General features: G+C 40.7%; 1 protein-coding gene across 6 annotated transcripts in view; it reads right to left on the bottom strand.

The window, feature by feature from the left end:
• Positions 1-22749, bottom strand: part of SGCG (sarcoglycan gamma) — a 35169-nt gene extending 12420 nt beyond the window's left edge. Inside the window, exons 1-5 of one of the 6 annotated variants that reach the window (XM_060770935.2) lie at positions 22489-22749; positions 19961-20056; positions 6890-7087; positions 5043-5144; positions 2298-2385 (exon numbers count right to left, since the gene is read on the bottom strand). In XM_060770935.2, coding sequence (XP_060626918.2) covers positions 2298-2385; positions 5043-5144; positions 6890-7084 — 385 coding nt within the window. In that variant the 5' untranslated portion in view covers positions 7085-7087; positions 19961-20056; positions 22489-22749. Of the gene's footprint in view, positions 1-2297; positions 2386-5042; positions 5145-6889; positions 7088-8907; positions 8953-13747; positions 13869-19960; positions 20057-22488 lie in introns of those variants that run through there. The other 5 variants (XM_060770936.2, XM_067466572.1, XM_067466571.1 and 2 more) reach the window with 5 other exon arrangements.
• Between the last annotated feature and the right edge of the window lie 286 nt (positions 22750-23035).

Here is a 23035-nt window from a genome sequence, read left to right as displayed (position 1 = left end):
AGGTGTCTTCTGAGAGAGGTAGAAGGTGGTTTGCAAGGATTCTTGTGAGGATTTTCGCAGCGGAGGTTAGAAGAGAGATACCTTGATAGTTTCCGAGGTCTGTTCTCCCCCCCCCCCTTTTTTTTTTTTTTTTTGAAAAGGGTGATGATAGTGGCATCCTTGAAATCTGTTGGGATTTTCTTGGTCACCCATACTTTTTCAATGAGCTGGTGGAGTTGTTGTGTCAGCTCAGGTCCTCCATCTTTAAAGATTTTGGCAGGGATCCCATCAGGTCTGCTGGCTTTGTAATTTTTTTGTTGGCTGATGACATTGCTGACCTCTTCCAAACTAGGCAGTGCTGCAAGCTCATCCCTGGTTTATGGTTGCGGGATTTGTGAGAGAACCTCTTCGGCCCCTTTGTATAATATGTATGTCAGCGCAGTATAACAATGCTACTTAAAGTAGTGGTCAATGGACTCGTACTGCTTCAAAGGCAACAGTTGCCAGTCTGTGATAAGATATAGGAGTACAAGTCCCATCAGAAGTAATTACAGCCAAACGGATGAGTTAATCAGTTTAACATCTTATTATGCAATTGCTGGCTTTCAGAAGCATGAAATCTAGCATTTTCAAAACCAAGGGATGATCCTGGTATGATTCATGTGCCATTTTCATAGGTATGAAATACACGCATTTGAAAATGAAGTATTTATTTATTTACAACATTTCTACCCTGCCATTCTCACCCCGGAGGCGACTCAAGGCAGCTTTACATACAGGCAACAATTCGATGCCCTAAAACAAATGTACACTTCAATAAATATTAAAATAGAATTTAAAAGTACATTAAAACGATTAAAATATTTAAAAACAATACATTCAGAGTTGAACACGTAATCCATGAGCGTAATCCAGGCCATTCCAATGGGCATTTTACATTGTTCCAAGTCTGTCTATTGCACAAGTTCTCTAAAGCAGGGGTCCTCAAACATTTTAAACTGAGGGCCAGGTCACAGTCCCTCAAACTGTAGGAGGGCCGGATTATAATTTGAAAAAATATGAATGCACACTGCACATACCTTATTTGTAGTGCAAAAAACACTTTAAAACAATACCATAATTAAAATGAAGAACAATTTTAAGAAATATAAACTTATTAGTGTTTCAGTGAGAAGTGTGGGCCTGCTTTTAGCTGATGAGATAGGATTGTTGTTGTTGTTGTTGTTGTGTGCTTTCACGTCATTTCAGACTTAGGTTGACACAGAGCAAGGGCCGGGTAAATGACCTTGGAGGGCTGCATTCGGACCTCGGGCCTTAGTTTGAGGACCCCTGCTCTAAAGACTTGGTCACAAAGCCATGTTTTCACTCTCTTGCAGAAGGTCAGAAGGGGGGGATCTAACATCACTGGGGAGGGAGTTTCACAGGCGAGGGGCCACCACTGAGAAAGCCCTATCTCTCGTCTTCGCCAATCATACCTGCAAGGGAGGTGGGATCAAGAGCAGGGCCTCCCCAGATGATCTTAAACTCTGCGGTGGTTCATAGAGAGAGATACGTTTGGACAGACAAGCTGGGCCAGAATAGTTTAGAGCTTTATAGGCTAAAGTCAACACTTTGAATTGTGCTCGGTAGCAGATTTACAGCCAGTGGAGCTGACGTAACGGGGGATTGTATGCTCCCTGTATGCGGTTCCGGTGAGCCATTTGGCTGCCACCCATTGGACCATTTGTAGCTTCCAAACAATCTTCAAAGGCAGCCTTTTGAAATAAAAGGGTACATTGAAGTAGGGGAATCAATCATCCCTTAAATTTCTTATAGAATAGCAAAATACATACAATCAATAATAAAAATATCTTCTTATGGTGAACCCCATTGTGTTTAGTAAGAGAAGCATTGTTATTGTTGTCATCATTGCTATTTGAAACATTTATATCCTGTCTTTTTTCCAATATAGGGAAAAAGTAAGTATTCATAAATTTGCATGCATACTTGCTAAATAATCCATATCTAACCATTTCAAGGGAACGTATATGTTTTCTATCGTATAAAAATGACTAAATAGAACATTGGTGACCTCCTGAGAATTTTTCAAAACAAGTTTGTGAATGAGGACACAACGATCAAAGCAAATGGTACATTTCTAAAATTTCCAGTATGGAAGTAAAATGCATGTTTTACTTTCTTTCGTTCATTTGGATATTCAGGGGCTATTTGTAAAACATCTTGGCAATCTTACAAGACATTCACCCAGAATGTATGTTCCTCTTTGCAGATTCAAAACATTTACATTGCAAATTAAAGAAACGTAAGATGAAACCTACCCACATTTAATCTCCCTGTAACATTCCCATCAGCATTGCGTGCATTTAAAGTCACATTATGTTCAGAATGCAAATGTAGTGATTCATCCTAAAATTTAGAAAAAAGATATTAATATTCATTGTGCCCCCATCATCTTTGCTCTTATATACCTTAAAGTTGGTTATATAGCACAATCCTTATCCTAGGATCTTAGTGGTCCAATTTTTTTTCAAAGGGTTGCATGAGTGTGACTTGCCCACTGTCACTCAATGATTTTCCATGACTCATCAGGCTACGAGCAGAGATTCATATCCTGATCTCCAGGAGTCATAGATCACGTCTACATGGGGCTGATTACTCTGGAATATTTCTGCCCTGAATCCAGCATGTGCCTGCTGAAATCTGGGGTCACACTTATCCCTGTGTCACAAAAAGGTGCATTTTCCAAAAAGGACATTTATATATTCTGTCTTTATATTTGCCACTTGCATTAAGTTTTAAGGATTGGGCACCACAATTGAAGGGAGATGTTGACAAGAAGGAAGGTGTCCAGAGGAAGACAACTAAAATGATCAAGGGTCTGGAGAAGAAGCCCTATGAGGAGCGGCTTAAAGAGCTGGGCATGTTTAGCCTGAAGAAGAGAAGGCTGGGAGGAGACACGCTGAGGGCCATGTATAAATATGTGAGGGAAAGCCATGGGGAGGTGGGAGCAAGCTTGTTTTCTGCTGCCCTGGAGACTAGGACGCGGAACAATGGCTTCGAACTACAAGAAAGGAGATCCCATCTGAACATTAGGAAGAACTTCCTGACTGTGATAGCTGTTCCCAGAGTGTGGTGGAGGCTCCTATTTTGGAGGTTTTTAAACAGAGGGTGGATGGCTATCTGTTGGGGGTGCTTTGAATGCGATTTTCCTGCTTCTTGGCAGGGGGTTGGACTGGATGGCCCATGAGGTCTCTTCCAACTATGATTTTATGAATCTATGACTATTAGAAGTAAGTTCAAACAAACACAATCAATAATCATAGTATTAGTGGTTGAAAACTTTAATAATAGTTTTCCTCTTCAAGTAACTATAGAACAAATAGATATTAGTACAAATACATGTTACTAAAACAATTCCATCTACCTAAATGCAGTAATCAGGACTTATCAGAATAGACCCACTGATTCAGTTCATCTTGTGTGTATCTTTACCAAGATGATTTAATATGAAAATACAATATAATTGGAACTAATTGCTGGGGTTAGGCCTGATGCTATTTCTGCATCCTACCAATGTTATATATAGGATAGGAGTGGATCTGGCCCGATCCAGCAGCCACACCTTCCACATACCTATTGCTGCAAAAAGCAGTCCCCCATAGAGGGTTGCTGGTGATATCATAGAGTCATAGGGCTGGAAGCGACCATATGGGGCATTGACAGGTGATCATCCTGCCTCTGTTTTTTTTTAAAAAAAAAATCCAGAGGAGGAGACTCCTCTGTGCTATAAGGCAGCGTATTCCACTGCTGAACAGGGCTTATCGTCAGAAAGTTCTTCCTTTTGTGTGTGTGTGTGTGTGTGTCAGGAACTACTTGAGTAACTGCAAGTCGCTTCTGGTATGCGAGAATTGGTCGTCTGCAAGGACATTGCCCAGGGGACACCCAGATGTTTGGTGTTTTACCATCCTTATGGGAGGAGCTGGAGCTAACAGAGAGAGCTCATCCACGCTCTCCCCAGATTCGAACCTCCAACCTGTCAGTGCTGCCAGCACAAGCGTTTAACCCATTGCACCACTGGAGGCTCCTGCCACCGCAACAATGAGCACAACAATATTGTGAAAGCAATGGAAAATACATTAATGGTCTGTCAATGAAATCAAAAGATTTGAAGCAAAGTTATTTTGTGTTTATGTGTGGGTGTGCACACACTTTTGTCTAGGAAGGCAAACAGACCTTGTAATGGTAACAGGGGTGAAGCTTCTGAGTTGAAAATTATGTACACAAACCACCATGACAATAGGAAAGGGATTCAGCATAATTCTTACTCAGTTTAGATTCTGAAAAGACCAGGAGTAAATATAGAGCAGTGGCCCACGTCTTGCATTCTTGGAAGCGTTAGCACAAGGGCCTCTTTCCTCATAAATCAGCCTTTCATGAAACCCAACAGTCGGGACCCAATACCAAGGGCTTTTGGAAACAGAAAAGGTCTTTGTATAAGCTTTATGCTCCTGTTTCTCAGTCAGAATGACTCACACATGGTCAGCAATTAATATCATAAAGCATATCGTACAGATAAAGAAACAACCCCAATCCCCAGATTCGAACCGCTGATGTGTCTCGGTCAGTAGTTCTGCTGGCACAAGGGTTTAACCCAGTTCCCTAAGCTGCTCCTCATATAACTTGGCTTCCAAATCTTTAATCATTTTGGTTGCCTTTCTCTCTACACGTTCAAGCTTGTCAATATCTTTCTTGAATTGTGGTGCCCAGAACTGGACACATTGCTTTGATGAAGTCATAACAAGTGGCCAGCCATAAGACTAGCAACATTGCCAGCAAACCTCAGTAAGGGAACTGTTTCTGGCAGTGCTTTCAGCTTGGGCACCTGTTTAGACACCAAAAGGACTCTGAGAATGTTTCTGAGTTGTATCAGGACAGCTCTGGAGCAGTTTACCCCAATTATTTAAGTGTAGAGCCAGACTTAGAGTCCTTTCCTGTATGTGTTTATCTTTCTGTAGATCCCACAGAGCTGAGTTAGACATCCAAAGTGTCCCAGCCTTACTTACCTTTCGAGAATGGACTTCTTTGACATATAAAGGACATAAAAATTCGGACTCTCCTTCTAGACGGACTCCTTCACTGTGAACTTGTAAGTATCCCATTCCATTCTGTAATGATAAAAGAAACCCCACAACTTTCTTACTCAATTGAATTTTCAGAGTTTGACATGCATTTGTCCCAAGTATTGGATAGACAGGAATCTAAATGACAAAATGGGGGTGAGGTGGGAGGGGGGAGCATTTCACAAGCAAAGGGAGTTCTAGCATTATTATGGGAGATCATGTCATCACTGAGAATATCCTACATCAGAATTAAAATAACTGCCAAAATGAGGTCAGGGTTAAATGTCATTAATTGGGATAGGGCGTTTTAATCTCATTGAGATTTTGTTCCATAATCTACAGTTGTGAATTGTCTTCATATCCTGTCAAGAGAGAGTTGTGTATATTTGCATGTTCTAATGCAAAACCATTTTAACATGTTGCCTAAAGAGAAAAATATTAGCTGGGAAAGTTTGTCTTAGTGTGCATCTACACAATAGAATAAATGCAATGTATAGTCGAAGGCTTTCATGGCCAGAATCACTGGGTTGTTGTAGGTTTTTGGGCTGTATGGTCATGTTCTAGAAGCATTCTCTCCTGACATTTCACCTGCATCTATGGCAGGCATCCTCAGAGGTCAGGAAAGAATGCTTCTAGAACATGGCCATACAGCCTGAAAAACCTACAACAACCCAGAATAAATGCAGTTTGATACCACTTTAACTGTCTTGGTTCAATGCTGTAGAGTCATGGGCGTTGTAGTTTTGCAAGGTCAACTACAGCAATCTAGTCTGATGAATCTCTAGTCCCATCCTGTGCTCTCCACCATTCTTGGAATGGCTTTTCAAGGGAGCTGTTCACAGCAAATCTATGAACTCTGGGGGACAAGGTAGCAACTTTTTTGATTGTTGTAAAAGTGAAAAAGAAGTAACAGCTTCCACAATGGCCAAAAATATAAGGCAAACTAGCACGTGCGGATGTCAGTGACAGAAAGGTAGCGAACTGTTGCCAGGTTAGCACTAGGGTTGTGCATTCGGGATACACCTGGACCCGTTTTGTGTCCCAGCTTTCAGTGGGGGCCCTGATCCATTTTTTTTGAGCCTCCAGAAATCGGGAGGGCAGGTATCTGTTTTTGCTCTGGGGTGCCAAAAGATCAGTTTTCTATGAGACCATTATGTGGGGTGAGGGGATTCCCAGGTTCCCTTTCCTGTCATTTTAGGCATTTAAGCACTACTCTAGAGAAGAGATGCTTGGTTGCAGGCAGGCGTGCACTCTTTCTGGGCCTGCACGCCACATGCACTTTCAAAGGCAAGGAGGCAAGCTTAGCCCAGAAGAGGTGCTTGGTTGCAAGCAGGCATATGTGCTTTTTGGGCCTGCATGCCAGACACACTTTCCAAGGCAAGGAGGCAAGTTTACTGCCTGACTGTGTTTGGCTGCAGGCAGGCACACAAGCTTTCCGGGCTGGCATGCCATACATACTTTCAAAGGCAAGGAGGCAAGTTCTCTTACTTCAGAGGAGGCGCTTGGCTGCAGGCAGGCGCACATGCTTTCTGGGCCTGCATGCCACACACATACACAAGACAAGGAGGTTGCTCATGAAAAGTAGGCAAAGAGCCAGGATCAGCTCCCACTTGCTTTCATGTCAAGCTGATTTTTGCACCGGGAAAGGTCTTCCCCTTACATACTCCCGAAGGTAACAAAATGAAAGAATGGATGAAACAAAGGAAAACGCTTCCACACACAACCCTAGTTAGCACCATTGCATGGATTGGAATTTTTTTAAGTGCATGAAAGTGGGATAGGATACTTACTGCAGAAAACCACATCACTTTTAGGATCCAAATTGTCAAAGCAAGATTCACAACTAGGAGAATGATCAGGAGGAGGACAAATAGGTAAAGGCAACGTTTTCTCCAGCCATAAATGCCAACATTGAAGAGATACTTAGTTTCTGGCCTCTGTACGTTTGTACCTTGTGTTGTTGTAGTATACTGTTCACGTACCATCTGCTAGAGAAAAAGGGAAATTATGAAATTATGAATATTACTATGGCATCAACATTTAATAAGGATCACTGTTTATTTCATGAACAAACTTATCAAATATTGTGTATAAAATTACCCTCAGGCTATGTGAAAGATAAATAGATTTGGTGTTTAGCTTGGGTACTATCTCCAAACTATTTCATTAGGTCAATGCAAATTTTTTTTTAAAACTTCAGGGAAAAACAGAAATCCCAATAACTTCTAGTCCCAACTGTTTTGGATAAGGAATACTCAACCTTTAATTAATAAACCAGGAGAAATAGCAGGAACAGAACTATTTTAGTCTCTGCTAAAGCTAAAGAAAGAAAATGACCAACCAATACACAATACTAGTACAAAGTTTCCAAGTACTGCAAAACAGAAAATTAATCCATGTTTCCTTATATATGAAAATATTCAATGCCCTTCCCTTCCCCTTGCAATTTCAGACTGTAGTGAAGGAACAGCTCATTGAGGAAAAAAATGAGTGTAAATTGAATGTGTGACTAGCCCCCTTTCCTCACTTGCAGAAGGTGGGGGAAGCAACTTTGCTGAAAAAAAGGATATTCACTTGTCGTTTGTTTCCCCCCTAAACCAGAATAAAATTAATTGCTTAAGGCTTTGGCAGGAAGGTAATGGTGCTCCATGCAGTCATGCTGGCCATGTGACCTTGGAAGTGTCTAACAACAATGCCAGCTCTTCAGCTTAGAAATGGAGATGAGCACCTCCCCCATCCCAAAAGTGAAACAAAACTAGACGTAATGCCTTTATGTTGCAGCTCCAAGTCCCCTATGGGAAGAGGGGTGGGATACAAATAAAGTTGTTGTTGTTGTTGTTGTTGTTGTTGTTATTACCTTGAGTGTGACATACTTTCCAATATGAACCATGAAGGGAAACTTTATTCCATTGTAATACCTTTACCTTTTTAATAAAATAACATTGAGATTGGGTGGCCCTTGTGGTTCCTTCGGTCACAACTAGACTTAATGTCAAGGGAAACCTTTCCCTTTACCTCTACTAAGGTTTGTAGTAAAAGTAAGTATGCGTTGCACACGGCACCCCCTAATACTAAAACCTCAAGGTCATGACTTCCATTATTTAGGATTGATTGATTTACATGCCCTATCCCCTCCGAAAATTTCCATCCCAGTTATATCCTACCTTGCTCATGCCCAGCATTATTTTTTAAATTTTTCAGTTTTACATTTGGCCCAGCCATAGGTTTTAAATGCTTGTTGTGTTATTGTACTGCTTATATTTTATTTTATTTTTGTTTATGAGATGTATTTTAACTGTTTTGTATTGTTTGTTTGCTATTGTTTTATTATTGATGTATTGTGGGCTCAGCCTCATGTAAGCCGCACCGAGTCCCTTGGGGAGATGGTAGTGGCGTATAAATAAAGATTATTATTATTATTATTATTAGATTTTATTGGCTTTATTTTCATTTTATTTCACATATAAATAAATGCCCATACAATTTTCATGTTAGGGTGGTAACTGGGATTTTGTTCCTCTTTCCAATCATGCAAAGACATGTATAATGGCAATCTTCTGAAGTAGCCCCATTGCAACAAATGGGAACTGTACAGGAACTTGTTAGTACTTTACTTTCACTTTCATAAGTGAAGATATGCAGGGAACCAGGTTAACGTATTCTGCTTCAAAATATCTGTATGAAGACAGGCTTAATAATCATACATATGAGAATGTCCGGCTGTACTGTAGGAGTAAGGAATCTGCAAAACCAGTGCAACATGATTTATAACTGAGCTAGAGAAGCTATTGTTAGCTCATTGACTCACCTCTTGTGTATGAAATTTTGTTTTACAACCACGGCTTTATAACACCTGCAGTGAAATTTAATGTCAGTCCGTAGTCATGTACAAAGTATACTTTTAGACATTAACAAACCATCATTAATTTACAACATCCATATATTTTAGAAGCTTGGACTTTCTTTGATTGTATTTGAGATCCATCTGAAGAAGTGTTTTTATATCCATGAACCTCATGCCAAAATAAGGCCCTGCCCCATTCCATTTTCTCCCCCTCCTTTGTATACTGGCTGGAAGAGACTAATACAGTTACTTCTTTGAAAGCAAATGAAACAATAAAAGTTATACTTGCTTTAGCTTCAAACAAGGAAATTTAAAAACTCATGAATAAAACTTGTTCTCTATCTGCTAAGAAGTTGGTAGGTGACAGCATGGGTCTTTGATGACCCTCTCAGAAAACACGGAGGCAACATTGCCAGTTAATAATAGCTGCAGCAGCTGTTAGGTATTTTGAATGAACAACGGTGAAGCTTCTCTTCTCTATTTAAAGCGTGTTCTGATAAACTGTCAACATCAGACTGCAAGCAGAACACAGACGAAAAGTGTTTTAAAACTAATGTTCAAAGGCTTTAGGAGAAAAGAGAAAGAAATGAGCATCAAAGAGCATAGTGGTAAATAAGAGAGAAAAGAATGCAAATATTGTTTATATGTCTTTATCCAAATTTTCATTATTTATTTATTCATTATGTTCTCTCACACTGCAGCTGTCATGAATTGGTTTGTAAAAGTGTAAAATGAACTGTGTCATTCAGGCAATCAGACAAGAACAATTCTTGAGTAAAGTGTGCCTCACGACTTGCTGAACCGAAAGCACCCTATACTTTGACATGAGGAAAATGCAGTCCCCATGAAGCCTCCAAGATCATTTTGTGTGACACCCAGTTCCACCATTTTTGTTATTTTGGAAGAAAATTTGACTTCAAACACTTCCAAGTCACTTCCTGTTTAAAAAAAAGGGCTCTTTGATACCACCAGCTCCAATGAAAACATGACAAAATTGCTTCCCACATGTTGTAGGGCATTGTTTCTCAACCTGGGGAATGGGAACCCTGGGACGTCGCAAAGGGATGTCAGAGGAGTCAATAATGACCATCAGAAAACACAGTATTTTCTGTTGGTCGTGGGGGTTCTGTGTGGGAAGTTTTGTCTAATTCTATCGTGGGTAGGGTTCAGAATGCTCTGTGATTGTAGGTGAACTATAAAGCCCAGCAACTACAACTCTAAATGTCAAAGTCTATTTTCCCCAAACTCCACTAATATTCACATCTGGGCATATTGAGTATTCATGCCAAGTTGGGTCCAGATCCATCATTGTTGAGCCCACAGTGCTCTCTGCATGAAGGTGAACTACAACTCCCAAACTCAAGGCCAGTGCCCACCAAACCCTTCTAGTGCTTTCTCTTAGTCATGGGAGTTCTGTGTGCCAAGTTTGGTTCAATTCCATCGTTGGTGGAGTACCAAATGCTCTTTGATTGCAGGTTAGCTATAAATCCTGCAACTACAACTCCCAGATGACTAAATCAATGCCCCCACCCCCAATTCCACTAGTATTCAGATTTGGGCGTTTTAGGTGTTTGTGCCAAATTTGGTCCAGTGAATGAAAATACATCCTGCACATCAGATATTTACATTACAATTCACAACAGTAGCAAAATTAAAGTTATGAAGTAGCAACGAAAATAATTTCAGGGTTAGGGGTCACCACAACATGAGGAACTGTATTGAGGGGTCGCAGCATTAGGAAAGTTGAGAACCACTGCCGTAGGGTGTCCAGAAAGCATTTTGTTATCCAAATTTTGGTGAATTTTTATGGGTTGCAATAGCCCAATACGTTCCCTTAGAGGTCTATTTCTTCCCTCAATTTTCAGAGCTGCTGACTTCTGCTGTAAACACTCATGACAATGCTCTGGAATCAAATTAGTACAAAATGAAGTACATTCTTTTCCTTGCAAAATAGCTGAGGAATACATGGAGAAGGGCACAGTAAAGAAGGGCAAATCAGCTGGACACTCCTCTGTAAGGAAAGCATAGATATCCCAGGGTCCCCCTCCCAAGTACAGCTGGCACAAAGTCTGAAATACCCTCTGCAGCTCCTCCCTGGCTTAGAATGAAACATCACGTACAACTGCTTCTGGACAGAAACAGCCTTGTCACTTGCATCCATGCCCTAGTGATATCCACATGAGACCTTTTTCCAACATTGCACTTGCAGCTGCCTTTAGAGACTATTCAGAAATGTCAAATCAGTCTAGGATACAGCACCCAATTGGTATCTGTAACCATAGAGATAATATGCACTTTGCCAGATTCAAACAGAGTTTAAAAAAAACAAACAGATCTATATGCTAACAACAATAATTGAGACAGAAAAACTATTTGTACCAGGAATCATCATATGCTATAATTTCAAGGGATAAATAAAGTGAAATCAACTATAGCCAGAATTCAACATGATGTATAGGAGCCCCCGGTAGCACAATGGGTTAAACCCTTGTGCCAGCAGGACTGAAGACCGACAGGTTGCAGATGAGCTCCCTCTGTCAGCTCCAGCTCTCCAAGCAGGGACATGAGAGAAGCCTCCCACAAGGATGGCAACTGTCAAAACATCCTGGCGTCCCCTGGGCAAAGTCCTTGCAGACAGCCAATTCTCTCATAACAGAAGCAACTTGCAGTTTTTCAATTCGCTCCTGACATGAAAAAAAAAAAGATGTATGGCTGCTTTCATAGCAGAAACACTGCTTCTGGTCTGGCCATTAATCCAAGATAAGGAGAACTGGAATTTACCCTGCAACTTCCAGGAAACTCCAAGTGATCCTGGTGTCTATTGAGCTGGGGACAGCTGGACCAGGCTAGATCTAGTCCAATCCAGTGCCCAACATCAAACAGATCCACTGCTGTTTTGCCAGCTAAAAGCTGCCAGAGCCTTACAGGTGGTGTCACTTTTGGAGATCACATGGTTGGGCACCAGAAGTGACATAGCAGCAAGGCTCTACCGAGGAGATGCTTTGAATAGTGGCAAAGGTCCCCCCCCCACACAAAAGGGGGGGGGGTACTGGTTCTGATATGGTGTTGAATTGGTTGCCCATAAAGGGCCTTGAGATACTTCTCGGTAAGTGCAGATTCCCCATGTTGTATCTGGAGTAGTTTATTCCAAAGTATTTTAGTAAGCTTGCTCTCTCCTCCCTATGACTTCCCCTCACATATTATACATGGCCCTCATCATATCTCCTCTCAGCCTTTTCTTATGAAGGCTAAACATGCCCAGCTCTTGAAGCCATTCCTCATAGGGCTTGTTCTCCAGACTCTTGATCATTTTAGTCACCCTCCTCTGGACACATTCCAGCTTGTCAGTATCTCCCTTACATTGAGGGGCCCAGAATTGGACACAGTATTCCAGGTGTGGTCTAACCAAGGCAGAATAGATGGTAGCATGACTTCCCTGGATCTAGACACTATACTCCTATTTATGTAGGCCAAAATCCCATTGGCCCTTTTTTCAGCTGCATTACATTGTTGGCTCATGTTTAACTTGTTGTCCACGAGGACTCCTCTCTTCTTAGATAACCTTGCCCCAAGCTAGGGAACTATTCCACTCTCCAGGAAGATGTAGGAGATGCGATTTTCCTGCTTCTTGGCAGGGGGTTGGACTGCATGGCCCACGAGGTCTCTTCCAACTCTATGATTCTATGAGACATTTAGATAAAGGCTCAATTGAGGTCTGGACCTTAACAATGCAAACAGTTAATGGCTAAGATTCTGTAAACAAAACCTCCTAGTTAACAGTACATTTAGGTTTTCCCTCTAACCTTTAGGGTTCTAATTATGGTGACAGAAAAACACCCATTCAAAGTCTTTTGTCCTGTTGCGTGTTCTTTCAAGTCCAGATCTTTTCTGGACTTTTCTATAGATAGATGTGGCAAAGTATTTGCTATGAATGAAAGAACATCATCAGCACAATAAGTAAATAATTTCCCAGAAATGGAAAAATGGCTGACATTTTTGAAAGGCAAAGCAAGAACAGCACTGAATTTCCAGAGCCATGAAGCAGGCAAAAAAGAGAGCGGGGAAGAAGCTATTTTTCTGAGCAACTTCAATTGAAAGTTTATGGAGACCCGATGCCCACTCCCATGCTATTCCAATTATAATATACAGCAATCTCTTCTCTCTTTCTTTGCTCCATTACTTCTTAAATGGCTGCATTGATCAAGAAAAATATCCAGAGTTTTTGTAAAGAAATCTCTTCTATTAAACAAATGCAAAAAAAGGATTGGAATGAATGCAAATAGTTGCATCAGTGGAGCTCAAATTCATATATCACAGAAAATGCAGTCAATGTCTCTGATAAATGTATGTACTATGTATTAGAAATATATAATGTGCAGAAAGAAAAAATAAATAAAAATATAAATATTTTGTATTTTGGGAAGAATCAGAAAAACCTGGCAAATAAAAGAAGTTAAGATTTCCCAACTGGGCAAATACAGTAGGTAGTTCGCACTCAATCACTGTCCCAAAGATAGTGTCCCTTCTTTCAAACAAGTCTTATTTTGATATTGCCAATTTACTATGCAGAAGCACACGATTCAATGAAAACAAAGTTAATATTAACGTATTTATATGCTATTGATCTGTAATTATTTAAGACATTAAATTGTATACTTGGTACTTAAAATGAAGATAGCAAGAATCTAATTGCAAAGCAACAGACCTAAAAGCAATGTTACAAGTATTTTTAAAGGCAGTGTACTAGATCTACTGTACCACAGTTCATAACATTTATTTAGCCAAGTACACCTAAACAACTTACCTTAGAAGATTTTTTTAAAATTCAAACTGCTGAACTAATCAGAATCAGACTCTTTCTGCCTTACAGAAGGACTTTCTCCACTTGTATCGAGAGTGGAGGATATTTTAGGCGTGGCTGCACTTGTTTACATGTTTGGCCAGATCTCACATTCCACTGCCTTTCACTGGCAACATAGGCAGGGCTAATTTTAATTTATGACAGGCTAGCCCAGTGGTTCTCAGCCTTCCTAATGCTGTGACCCATTAATACAGTTCCTCATGCAGTGGTGACCCCCCAACGGTAAAATTATTTTTGTTGCTACTTCATTTATTTCTGGTATTTCTATCCCATTCCCTCTCAATCCCCGAAGGGGGACTCAGGGCGGCTTACATTTGGCAGCAATTCGATGCCACTACATATAACACAGCAATATAATAACAATTAAAACAATAAGTAAAACATTCATTAAAACAGTAAAAATCCGTTGTAATAGCCGTATCATCATTCCAGTCAATTCCATATCCAATTCCATTCGTAACTGTAACTTTGCTACTGTTATGAATCATAATTTAAATATCTGATATACAGTATGTGTTTTCATTCACTGGACCAAATTTGGCACAAACACCTAAAATGCCCAAATCTGAATACTGGTGGGATGGGGGGGGGGGTATTTTGTCATTTGGGAGTTGTAGTTGCTGGGCTCGAACAACGATGGAATTGAACCAAACTTGGTACACAGAACTTCCATGACCAAGAGAACATACAGGAAGTGTTTGGTTGGCATTGACCATGAGTGTTGGAGTTGTAGTTCACCTACATCCAGAGAGCACTCTGGTCTCAAAAAATGATGGATTGGGACCAAAATTGGCATGAATACTCAATATGCCTAAATGTGAACACTGGTGGAGTTTGAGGAAACTAAACCCTGACATTTGGAAGTTGTAGTTGCTGGGATTTATAGTTCAGCTACACTCAAAGAGCATTCTGAACTTCACCAATGATAGAATTGGGCCAAAATTTCCATACAGAACCCCCATGACCAATAGAAAATACTGTGTTTTCTGATGGTCTTTGGTGACCCCTCTGACATCTTCTCACGACCCCCTGACCCCCAGGTTGAGAAATGCTGAGCTAACCAGTGCTGTAGTCATTGGTGCTTTAAGTGCTGAAAGACTTAACATAACTCTTATTCCCAGGGAAATGCTACACTTAGTTAATTTTTGCTTAGCTTGAATATCATTTGCATAATATGTACATTTTTCTGTCCCAGTGATGGTCTTTCCATGGAGGTGGGATTGTGTGCTCCTCTAAGGCAAGAGGCTGATGGTAGCTGTGGCATTGGTAATAATAATAATAAACTTCATATATACCCCGCCACCATCTCCCCAAAGGGACTCGGGGCAGCTTACATGAGGCCAAGCCCAAAGACACAATACAGCAAAATAAAATACAAACAAAAAAATCACATCACAATAAAATACATAAAGTAACAAAATAAAATAATCAGTGCAAAATAACATAATAGAAAGTTAAACACAATGGGCGGGCCAAATGCACAAGATAAAATGATAAAACCCTGGATGAGATAGAAGTACAAAAGTGTATTTGTGAGGGAGGAGACCAAAAAGGATGATCAGTGGGGTTAGGCCTTCATTAAGGATGAGGAAAAGTGCATCATGAGGACAACACTGTAGATGGGGCAACCAGAAATGGGATGTATGGTCACTCTCCAAAGGCACATTGGAAAAGCCAAGTTTTCAAATCTTTCTTAAAGGCTGCTAGGGTGGGGCTTGCCTAATCTCATCAGGTAGCGAGTTCCACAGCCAGGGGCCATAGCGGAGAAGGCTCTCTCCCTCATTCCCACAAGTCGCACTTGTGACGGAGGAAGGGGCGAAAGGAGGGCCTTCCCAGAGGATCGAAGAGATCGTGCAGGTTGGTGGTAGGAGCTGCGGTCATGAAGGTAGGCAGGTCCCAAACCATTTGGGGCTTTATAGGTGATAACCTTGATTTGGGACCAGCATTTTGCTGCCTAAATGGAGTATTTCCAGGCATTTTTCTGCCTAAGTGGAATATCTTGCATTTGTCCCTGTTGAACTCCATTTTGTTAGTTTTGGCCCATCTCTAAACATTATAACTGTATTCTCTATACATTATAAAATTCATTATATATACATTAAAAGATTATAGAGAAACATTATAACTGTATTCTCAATTTGCTTCTGATACGATAGATAGATAGATAGATAGATAGATAGATAGATAGATACCCAGATGTTTGAAAATACCAGAAAGGAGAGAAACATAAACTTTTTCAAAGTATAGTTTCAAGGTTAAAATTAGTTAAATTTATTTGATGGAAATAAAAAGTGATACAAATAAATGTTAGAACTCTTGTGCAGCTAGAAAAAAGTCTGAATTTCCAAACTCACTTACTGTTAAAAAGTTGAATGTTAAGTTTTTGCCTTGCAAGCTACAGTGACCTCTACTGGAACAAAAATTGAACCCACTCGGAATGATTTTACTATTTTTAATACTCAAGAAACTGCTATATATTATTACGATAAGGCGATTATTATTTTTTAACATTCAGAAGATGAAATCTCTCTCTCTCTCTCTCTCTCTCTCTCTCTCTATATATATATATATATATATATATATATATCAGTGTTAGTATTATAATGATTTTTCTTTTCCCAGCCGCTGCACAAGCATGAAAAATGTGACTATTATTATAAATGTAGCCCAAATTTGCAAGTTTTCAGAAATGTTGCAATAAAATAGGTCATGAATAAAATAGAGAAAGTCACACATTTTTTGCTAACTTTAATGCTCCAGCAACAGTTTTCATCTCTTAGGCAAGAGAATGATGTTTGCCCTCAGAGAAGAAGATCTCACCCCATGAACATAATGCTTGCAATTATAGAGAACCCCGAAGATGCACTTTGAAAGAGGCTTTCGATTCATAAAAGTGAAATGATCTCTTATTTCCTTAAAAGATTCCAGAATGGAAAGGGGGATGGTGAGAACATCAGCCCTGGATATTTTATTTCCTTCCTGCTGGAATCAATGAATGGGAATTATTTTTTAAAAAGGAAATGTCCATCAAAGATCAAATTAAAAAACACAAAAAGGTATATCTACTTCTGTTAATATTTTGCTTGTAGAGTATTTTTTAGGGGGATGGGGGAGAGGAAGGATTTTTCTACCTAGGTTTCTCCTTCCTCTGAGACTGCAAACACTCCTGTTACACATTTAAACTCAAAGCCATTCCTAATAGAAAGAGGATCTTTGAATTAGAGTGGCCACCCCTCATCCCTGCAAATAAGCTTGGTCCATGTACAACAACTAAATCATATATTGAATTTAATTTTTTTTTAGTTTGTTTGTGCATCTGACCTGAGCAGGAATACAACTATTGGGTTGCTGTGAGTTTTCCGGGCTGTATAGCCATGTTCCAGAAGCATTCTCTCCTGATGTTTCACCCACATCTATGACAGGCATCCCCAGAGTTTGTGAGGTCTATTGTTTAGGAGTTAAAAACTAGAAGCTGAAATCATTGTTTGAAATTGATTTATTAATCTCAGTTTGAATTGTGATCAAGACTTAATCCTAATTGTCTATATGTCACTGCTTCAATGTCTGCTTGGATACAGAATTGCGAGAAAAGAATAGCATGAAAACAAAACAACAAACATAGTTAAGAGAGGGTTGCTGTGAGTTTTCCAGGCTGTATGGCCATGTTCCAGAAGCAGTCTCTCCTGACATTTGCCAACATCTATGACAGGCATCTCCAGAGGCTGTGAGGTCTGAGGATGCCTGCCACAGATGTGGGCAAAATGTCAGGAAAGAATGCTTCTGGAACATGGCCATACAGCATGGAAACCTCACAGCAGCCCAGTGAATCCGGTCATGAAAGCCTTCGACAACACATAGTTAAGAGAGTTTGGTTGATGCATTCACAAGAATAAAGCTTGTTTCTATAAGGTAACATCTGAACAAAATTTACAGAAATTAAATAAAAAACATGCTAAGGATATGCATTCTTTTGCTATAAATTACAATTGCTCTGTATCGAAGTAATTTCATACATTTTGATAATTATTATGATATTCTACTCCTAGGCAAACAACGTGCTGCCACCTATTGCTCATTTTTTGTTGGTATCTTTTGGAAACAAACTCCACAGATGTCTTCTACACTCCTCACTTAGAAACATAGAGTTGGAAGAGACTTCGCAGGCAATCCAGTCCAACCCTCTGCCAAGAAGCAGGAAAATTGCATTCAAAGTACCCCTGACAGATGGCCATCCAACCTCTGTTTAAAAGCCTCCAAAGAAGGAGCCTCCACCACACTCCGGGGCAGAGAGTTCCATTGCTGAACAGCTCTCACAGTTAGAAAGTTCTTCCTAATGTTCAGATGGAATCTCCTTTCCTGTAGTTTGAAGCCATGGTTCCGTGTCCTAGTCTCCAGGGCAGCAGAAAACAAGCTTGCTCCCTCTTCCCTATGACTTCCTCTCACATATTTATACATGGCTATCATGTCTCCTCTTAACCTTCTCTTCTTCAAGCTAAACATTCCCAGCTCTTTTAGCCGTTCCTCATAGGGTTTGTTCTCCAGACCCTTGATCATTTTAGTTGCCCTCCTCTGGACACATTCCAGCTTGAACTTAGCCTGGCAACAAGCTTCTTTCCTCCACTCACCTTCTTGTTCACAAAGCCTCCTTGTTCAGCTTGGATGGCATTACAAAGGAAATTCTCATAAATGATTTATGTTATGCAAATACAGTTTGATCCAAAAGTATTCTCCAGTCATTGCCAGCGTTACTGATACTGTAACTTAGTTGCCCCTCTCTATTTTTAGTGATATATATATATATATATATATATATATATATATCACACTTGTAGCCCTCCCTTCTCACCCTATGGGGACACAACAATTCAATGCCACATATAAACATAAATAAACAAATGCATAAAAATCCAAAACAATTAAAACATCAAACATTAAAACATCAATTTAAATCACACCATTCAAGTCATACTCCAGGGCCATTCCAAGTCATCAATAACTCGAGTATAAGCCTAGTTTTTCAGCCCTTTTTTTGTCTGAAAAGGCCCCCCTCGGCTTATTTCTTTATTATTTTACTCTGTTATTATTGTTACATTTATTATTTTACTCTATTATTATTATTACTATTATTACTACTACTACATTTATTATTTTACTTGATTTATTATTGTTATCGTTACATTTCCATTATTTCACTCTAATATTATTTTTATTACACTTATTATTTTACTCTGTTTATTATATTGGGAAGGATACCTAAGCACATTTACATTGAAAAAGATCAGAACAATGGCTTACTCAAAGTTGGACAGTCTTATCCTAAATTACAGTTTTATGTAAATATTCAAAGACATTGAACGTATGGATGCCTCAATTAATGTAGTTGTATTGGTATCTATTTTTATTTTGAAATTTACCAGTAGCTGCTGTATTTTCCACTCTCGGCTTATACTCAAGTCAATCAGTTTTCCATTTTTTGTGGTAAAATTAGGTGCCTCGGATTATATTTGGGTCTACTTATACTTGATGATATACGGTATGCTATTTGTGATCTCTTATTGAAATGCTCCAATTTATGGACCAAAGGCTTGGTCCCAAAGCCATGTTTTTAGTTTTTTTCCTGATGGTCAGGAGGGAGGGGGCCCATCTAATTTCACTGGGAAGTTCCATAGACGAGGGTCACCACTGAGGAGGACCTGTCTCTCGTCCCCGCCAACCTCACCTAGGAAGAGATATACACATACACTTGAAGAGATATACACATGTAGGTACTGAAGGACATGTGATTTTGGAAATACTATTTAGACATGACAGAAGTATGACAATGCTTGAAAAGGCTTTTTTTCAATGCAAATTATTTGCAGATAGTTAAAGCCCGACTGCTCACTGGAGGGAAAGATACTGGAGACAAGGTTGAAGTACTTTGGCCACATCATGAGGAGACAGGAAAGCCTAGAGAAGACAATTATGCTGGGGAAAGTGGAAGGTAAAAGGAAGAGGGGCCGACCAAGGGCAAGATGGATGGATGGCATCCTTGAAGTGACTGGACTGACCTTGAGGGAGCTGGGGGTGGTAACAGCTGACAGGGAGCTCTGGCGTGGGCTGGTCCATGAGGTCACGAAGAGTCGGAGACGACTGAATGAATGAACAACAACATACCTAGTTTGTCTGAGATGATGCATAATCCATGAGTTTTATGGCTGGACAATCAGATGGCATCTTGCGCCAGTCAAAGATCTGTTTGAAGACTGAGCTCTGAAATAGTAAAAGACATACTTATTATGAAATGTGACGTAGTTAACTCACAAAACAAGATATTTGAAATATTAACGGTAGTACATACATATTAAATGAACAATTCCTTGTTAATGTCCATACTAGCAAATTTGAAAGCATAGATATTCTTGAGGTGGGTAGATGTAACAGAATATTTTTGAAATTACCTTTGGTATCTCTTTGGAGATTCTTTTGATATGAGGAAACCACAGCCACTGTATCAATGAAAGATGTGTGATTTCTCCTCCTTCCCCTAGCACAGTGAGCACATTCACATATGCACTTTCATCAAGGAAACAGCAGTATCAAGTGATGACTTACATTTATCAAACTGTCTTCACCAGATAATATATACAGTGTTCCCTAACTACTTCGTGGTTCGCTTTTCGCGGACTCGCTGTCTCGTGGGCTTTTGCCTCCTAGTTTATGAATGGTTGCCATTGCCCAGGATGGCGTTCTAATCCCACTCTGGGCAATGATGAATCGTGGAAGGGGGTTTCACCATCCCTGTTGGGAGAGAGGCAGCCAATCAAGAGAGATTGCAAAGCAAAGCATAGCAAAAAAGAAAAGAAAAGAAAAGAAAAAGAAAGATGAGTGGTGCCTTTAAATCTCTCCTCACTTCTGCCTCACCCTCGGAATGTGATATATATATAGCATCCCTACTTTGTGGATTTTCACTTTTTACGGGTGGTCCTGGAACGTAACACACGCAATAAGTGAGGGAACACTGTAAACAGCTTTCAATTCATCTCACTGTTTCTTTAACTTGATAAACCAAGACTTGCCTTTTTATAAGAAGCGCTTAAGCGGCTGAGGGGGAAAAGGAAGGGGCCGGAGGCTGTTAGGAATGGTGGGAGATGAAGTCCAAAACATTTGGAAGGCCAAAGTTTGCCCATGCCTAGGTTAAAGAATGGAGACTCCTGTTCTCTGCCAGATGACTCTTCAGGCTTAAGCGGCGGAGGGGTAAACATCCCCCAGGAGGAAGGAAAAAGAAAAGGAAGGAAAGAAGAAAGGGAGGAAGAGAAGGATGGAAGGGAATAGAGAGATGGAGGCAAGAGAGAAGGAAGAAAAGAAAAAAGGAAGGAAAGAAGGAAGGAAGGAAGGAGAAAGAGGAAAGAGGGAAGGAAGCAAGCAAGGAAGGAAGGACAAAAGGGTGGAAGGGAAGGAAGGAGGGAGGGAGAAGGGGGAAAACCTAGTGAAACTACAACTCCCATGATTCTACAGCAGGCTTGGGCAAACGTGGCCCCTCCAGGTGTTTTGGGCTTCAACTGTGATTCCTAACAGCCTCAGCCAGAAAAGGAAAAGGCCTGAGGCTGTTAGGAATTGTGGGAGTTGAAGTCCAAAACACCTGGAGGGCTCAAGTTTGCTCATGCCTGTTTGACAGCCTTCTTTGGCAAGTAAAGTAATGTCAAACTGCATGAAATCTATAGTATAGATGCAATGAGCATGATCTGGGGCTAGAGAGAACCACTTCAGGGAGTTGAAGTCCAGATGTTTAGGACTTCAGTGCCCAGAAGATGCAGATGCCTTTGCTAATGATGAGAGATTATTGAAAATGAAATCAAAACCACCTAGAAGACCAGAGTTTTGGAAACAGTGAAGAAGAAGAAGAAGAAGAAGAAGAAGAAGAAGAAGAAGAAGAAGAGGAGGAGGAGGAGGAGGAGGAGGAGGAGGAGGAGGAGGAGGAGGAAGAGGAAGAGGAAGAGGAAGAGGAAGAGGAGGAGGAGAGGAAGAAGGAGAGGAAGAAGGAGAGGAAGAAGGAGAAGATGGAGGAGGAGGAGGAGAAGAACTTTATTTTTCTTTCCATGTAAGCCACCCCGAAGGGACTCGGGGTGGCTTACATGGATGGGGCCATGCCCAAGGCAACATACAATTACAAGCAAACCAGTAAAATATTAAAACAACATAAGAATAACATCATCCTAAACAATAAATCAAGCATCATAACCAACGAAATAGATACTTCTAATGAGGTAGACGGGAGGTTTTTGGCACAACACCAAGGGGAACACATGCAAGGCAGCTAACTTAAAATAATACCCCGACAGAAAAGGCATGTGAGTTTGCTGAAAAGTTGTATGCAACACAGGTAAAGACCCTGAAGGAAAGACCCAGGGAAAGAGTCGCGTTTTAGAGCCCTCCTGGAAGGACAGGGTGGGAGCCGAGGTAGTCAATTTAATTTAATGTCACGTACTTTGATTTAATGAGCTCCTTTGGCATGAAAGGGGAGTAACCCTCAACATACCCCACCATGAAGTGTCTGTCTGAGTGCGTTTGCAATCCTTAGGGTTTTATACTCGGAGATGTACCCCCAAATAAGCTCAGCCCCTCTTTCTCTCTGGTCAGGGGGTTGCTTTGGGGTAGCAAAAGGGAATCGGAAGGCAAGAAGCCTTGGTGCAAGTGGGGTTTACCTGTGGCGGCTGCTTCAGCTCCTTCTCCTTCCTGGGGAGTCCTCGCCTTCCCCTTCCTTGGCGAGGCTGGCTGGAGAGGCACCCAGAAATAAGCCCAGCCCTCCCCCGGTTCCCCCTTTGGACTGTGAGGAGCTGGGGAGACTCTCCGCAGGTCCTTCCCTCGCCCTTTGGGAGAAAAAGAGGGAGGGGAGCATAGCAAGCCCTTTCTCCGCTCCCACCCGCCTTTTTTTGCCTCCTCGGGAGAGTGGGAGAGACCTGCCTTTCTCCTCTCGCTTTCTCCAGATTGCTTCCTCCTTCCCTGCGCAAGGCAGGCGGTCTGAGCTACAGTAGTTAAAGCAGTTAAACACAGGGGAACTCCAGACAAGAAACAATCAGGAACACCTCATCACCTCTCAACAAAGGATTCCCCCAGGCAGTAACAAGCTACCCCTAAAAAATGTCAGGCCACCAAATGCTAATCAAGGTGTCCAATTGAAACATTCACACCTATCTCCAACAGACAAGAGTTCTTTCTCCCACCTTGGACCCTTTCCACAGATATATAAAC

This window comes from Anolis sagrei, chromosome 3 (genome assembly GCF_037176765.1).
Source record: "Anolis sagrei isolate rAnoSag1 chromosome 3, rAnoSag1.mat, whole genome shotgun sequence".
In the NCBI taxonomy this organism is placed as follows: domain Eukaryota; kingdom Metazoa; phylum Chordata; class Lepidosauria; order Squamata; family Dactyloidae; genus Anolis; species Anolis sagrei.
This window is presented reverse-complemented; position numbering and strand designations above follow the sequence as displayed.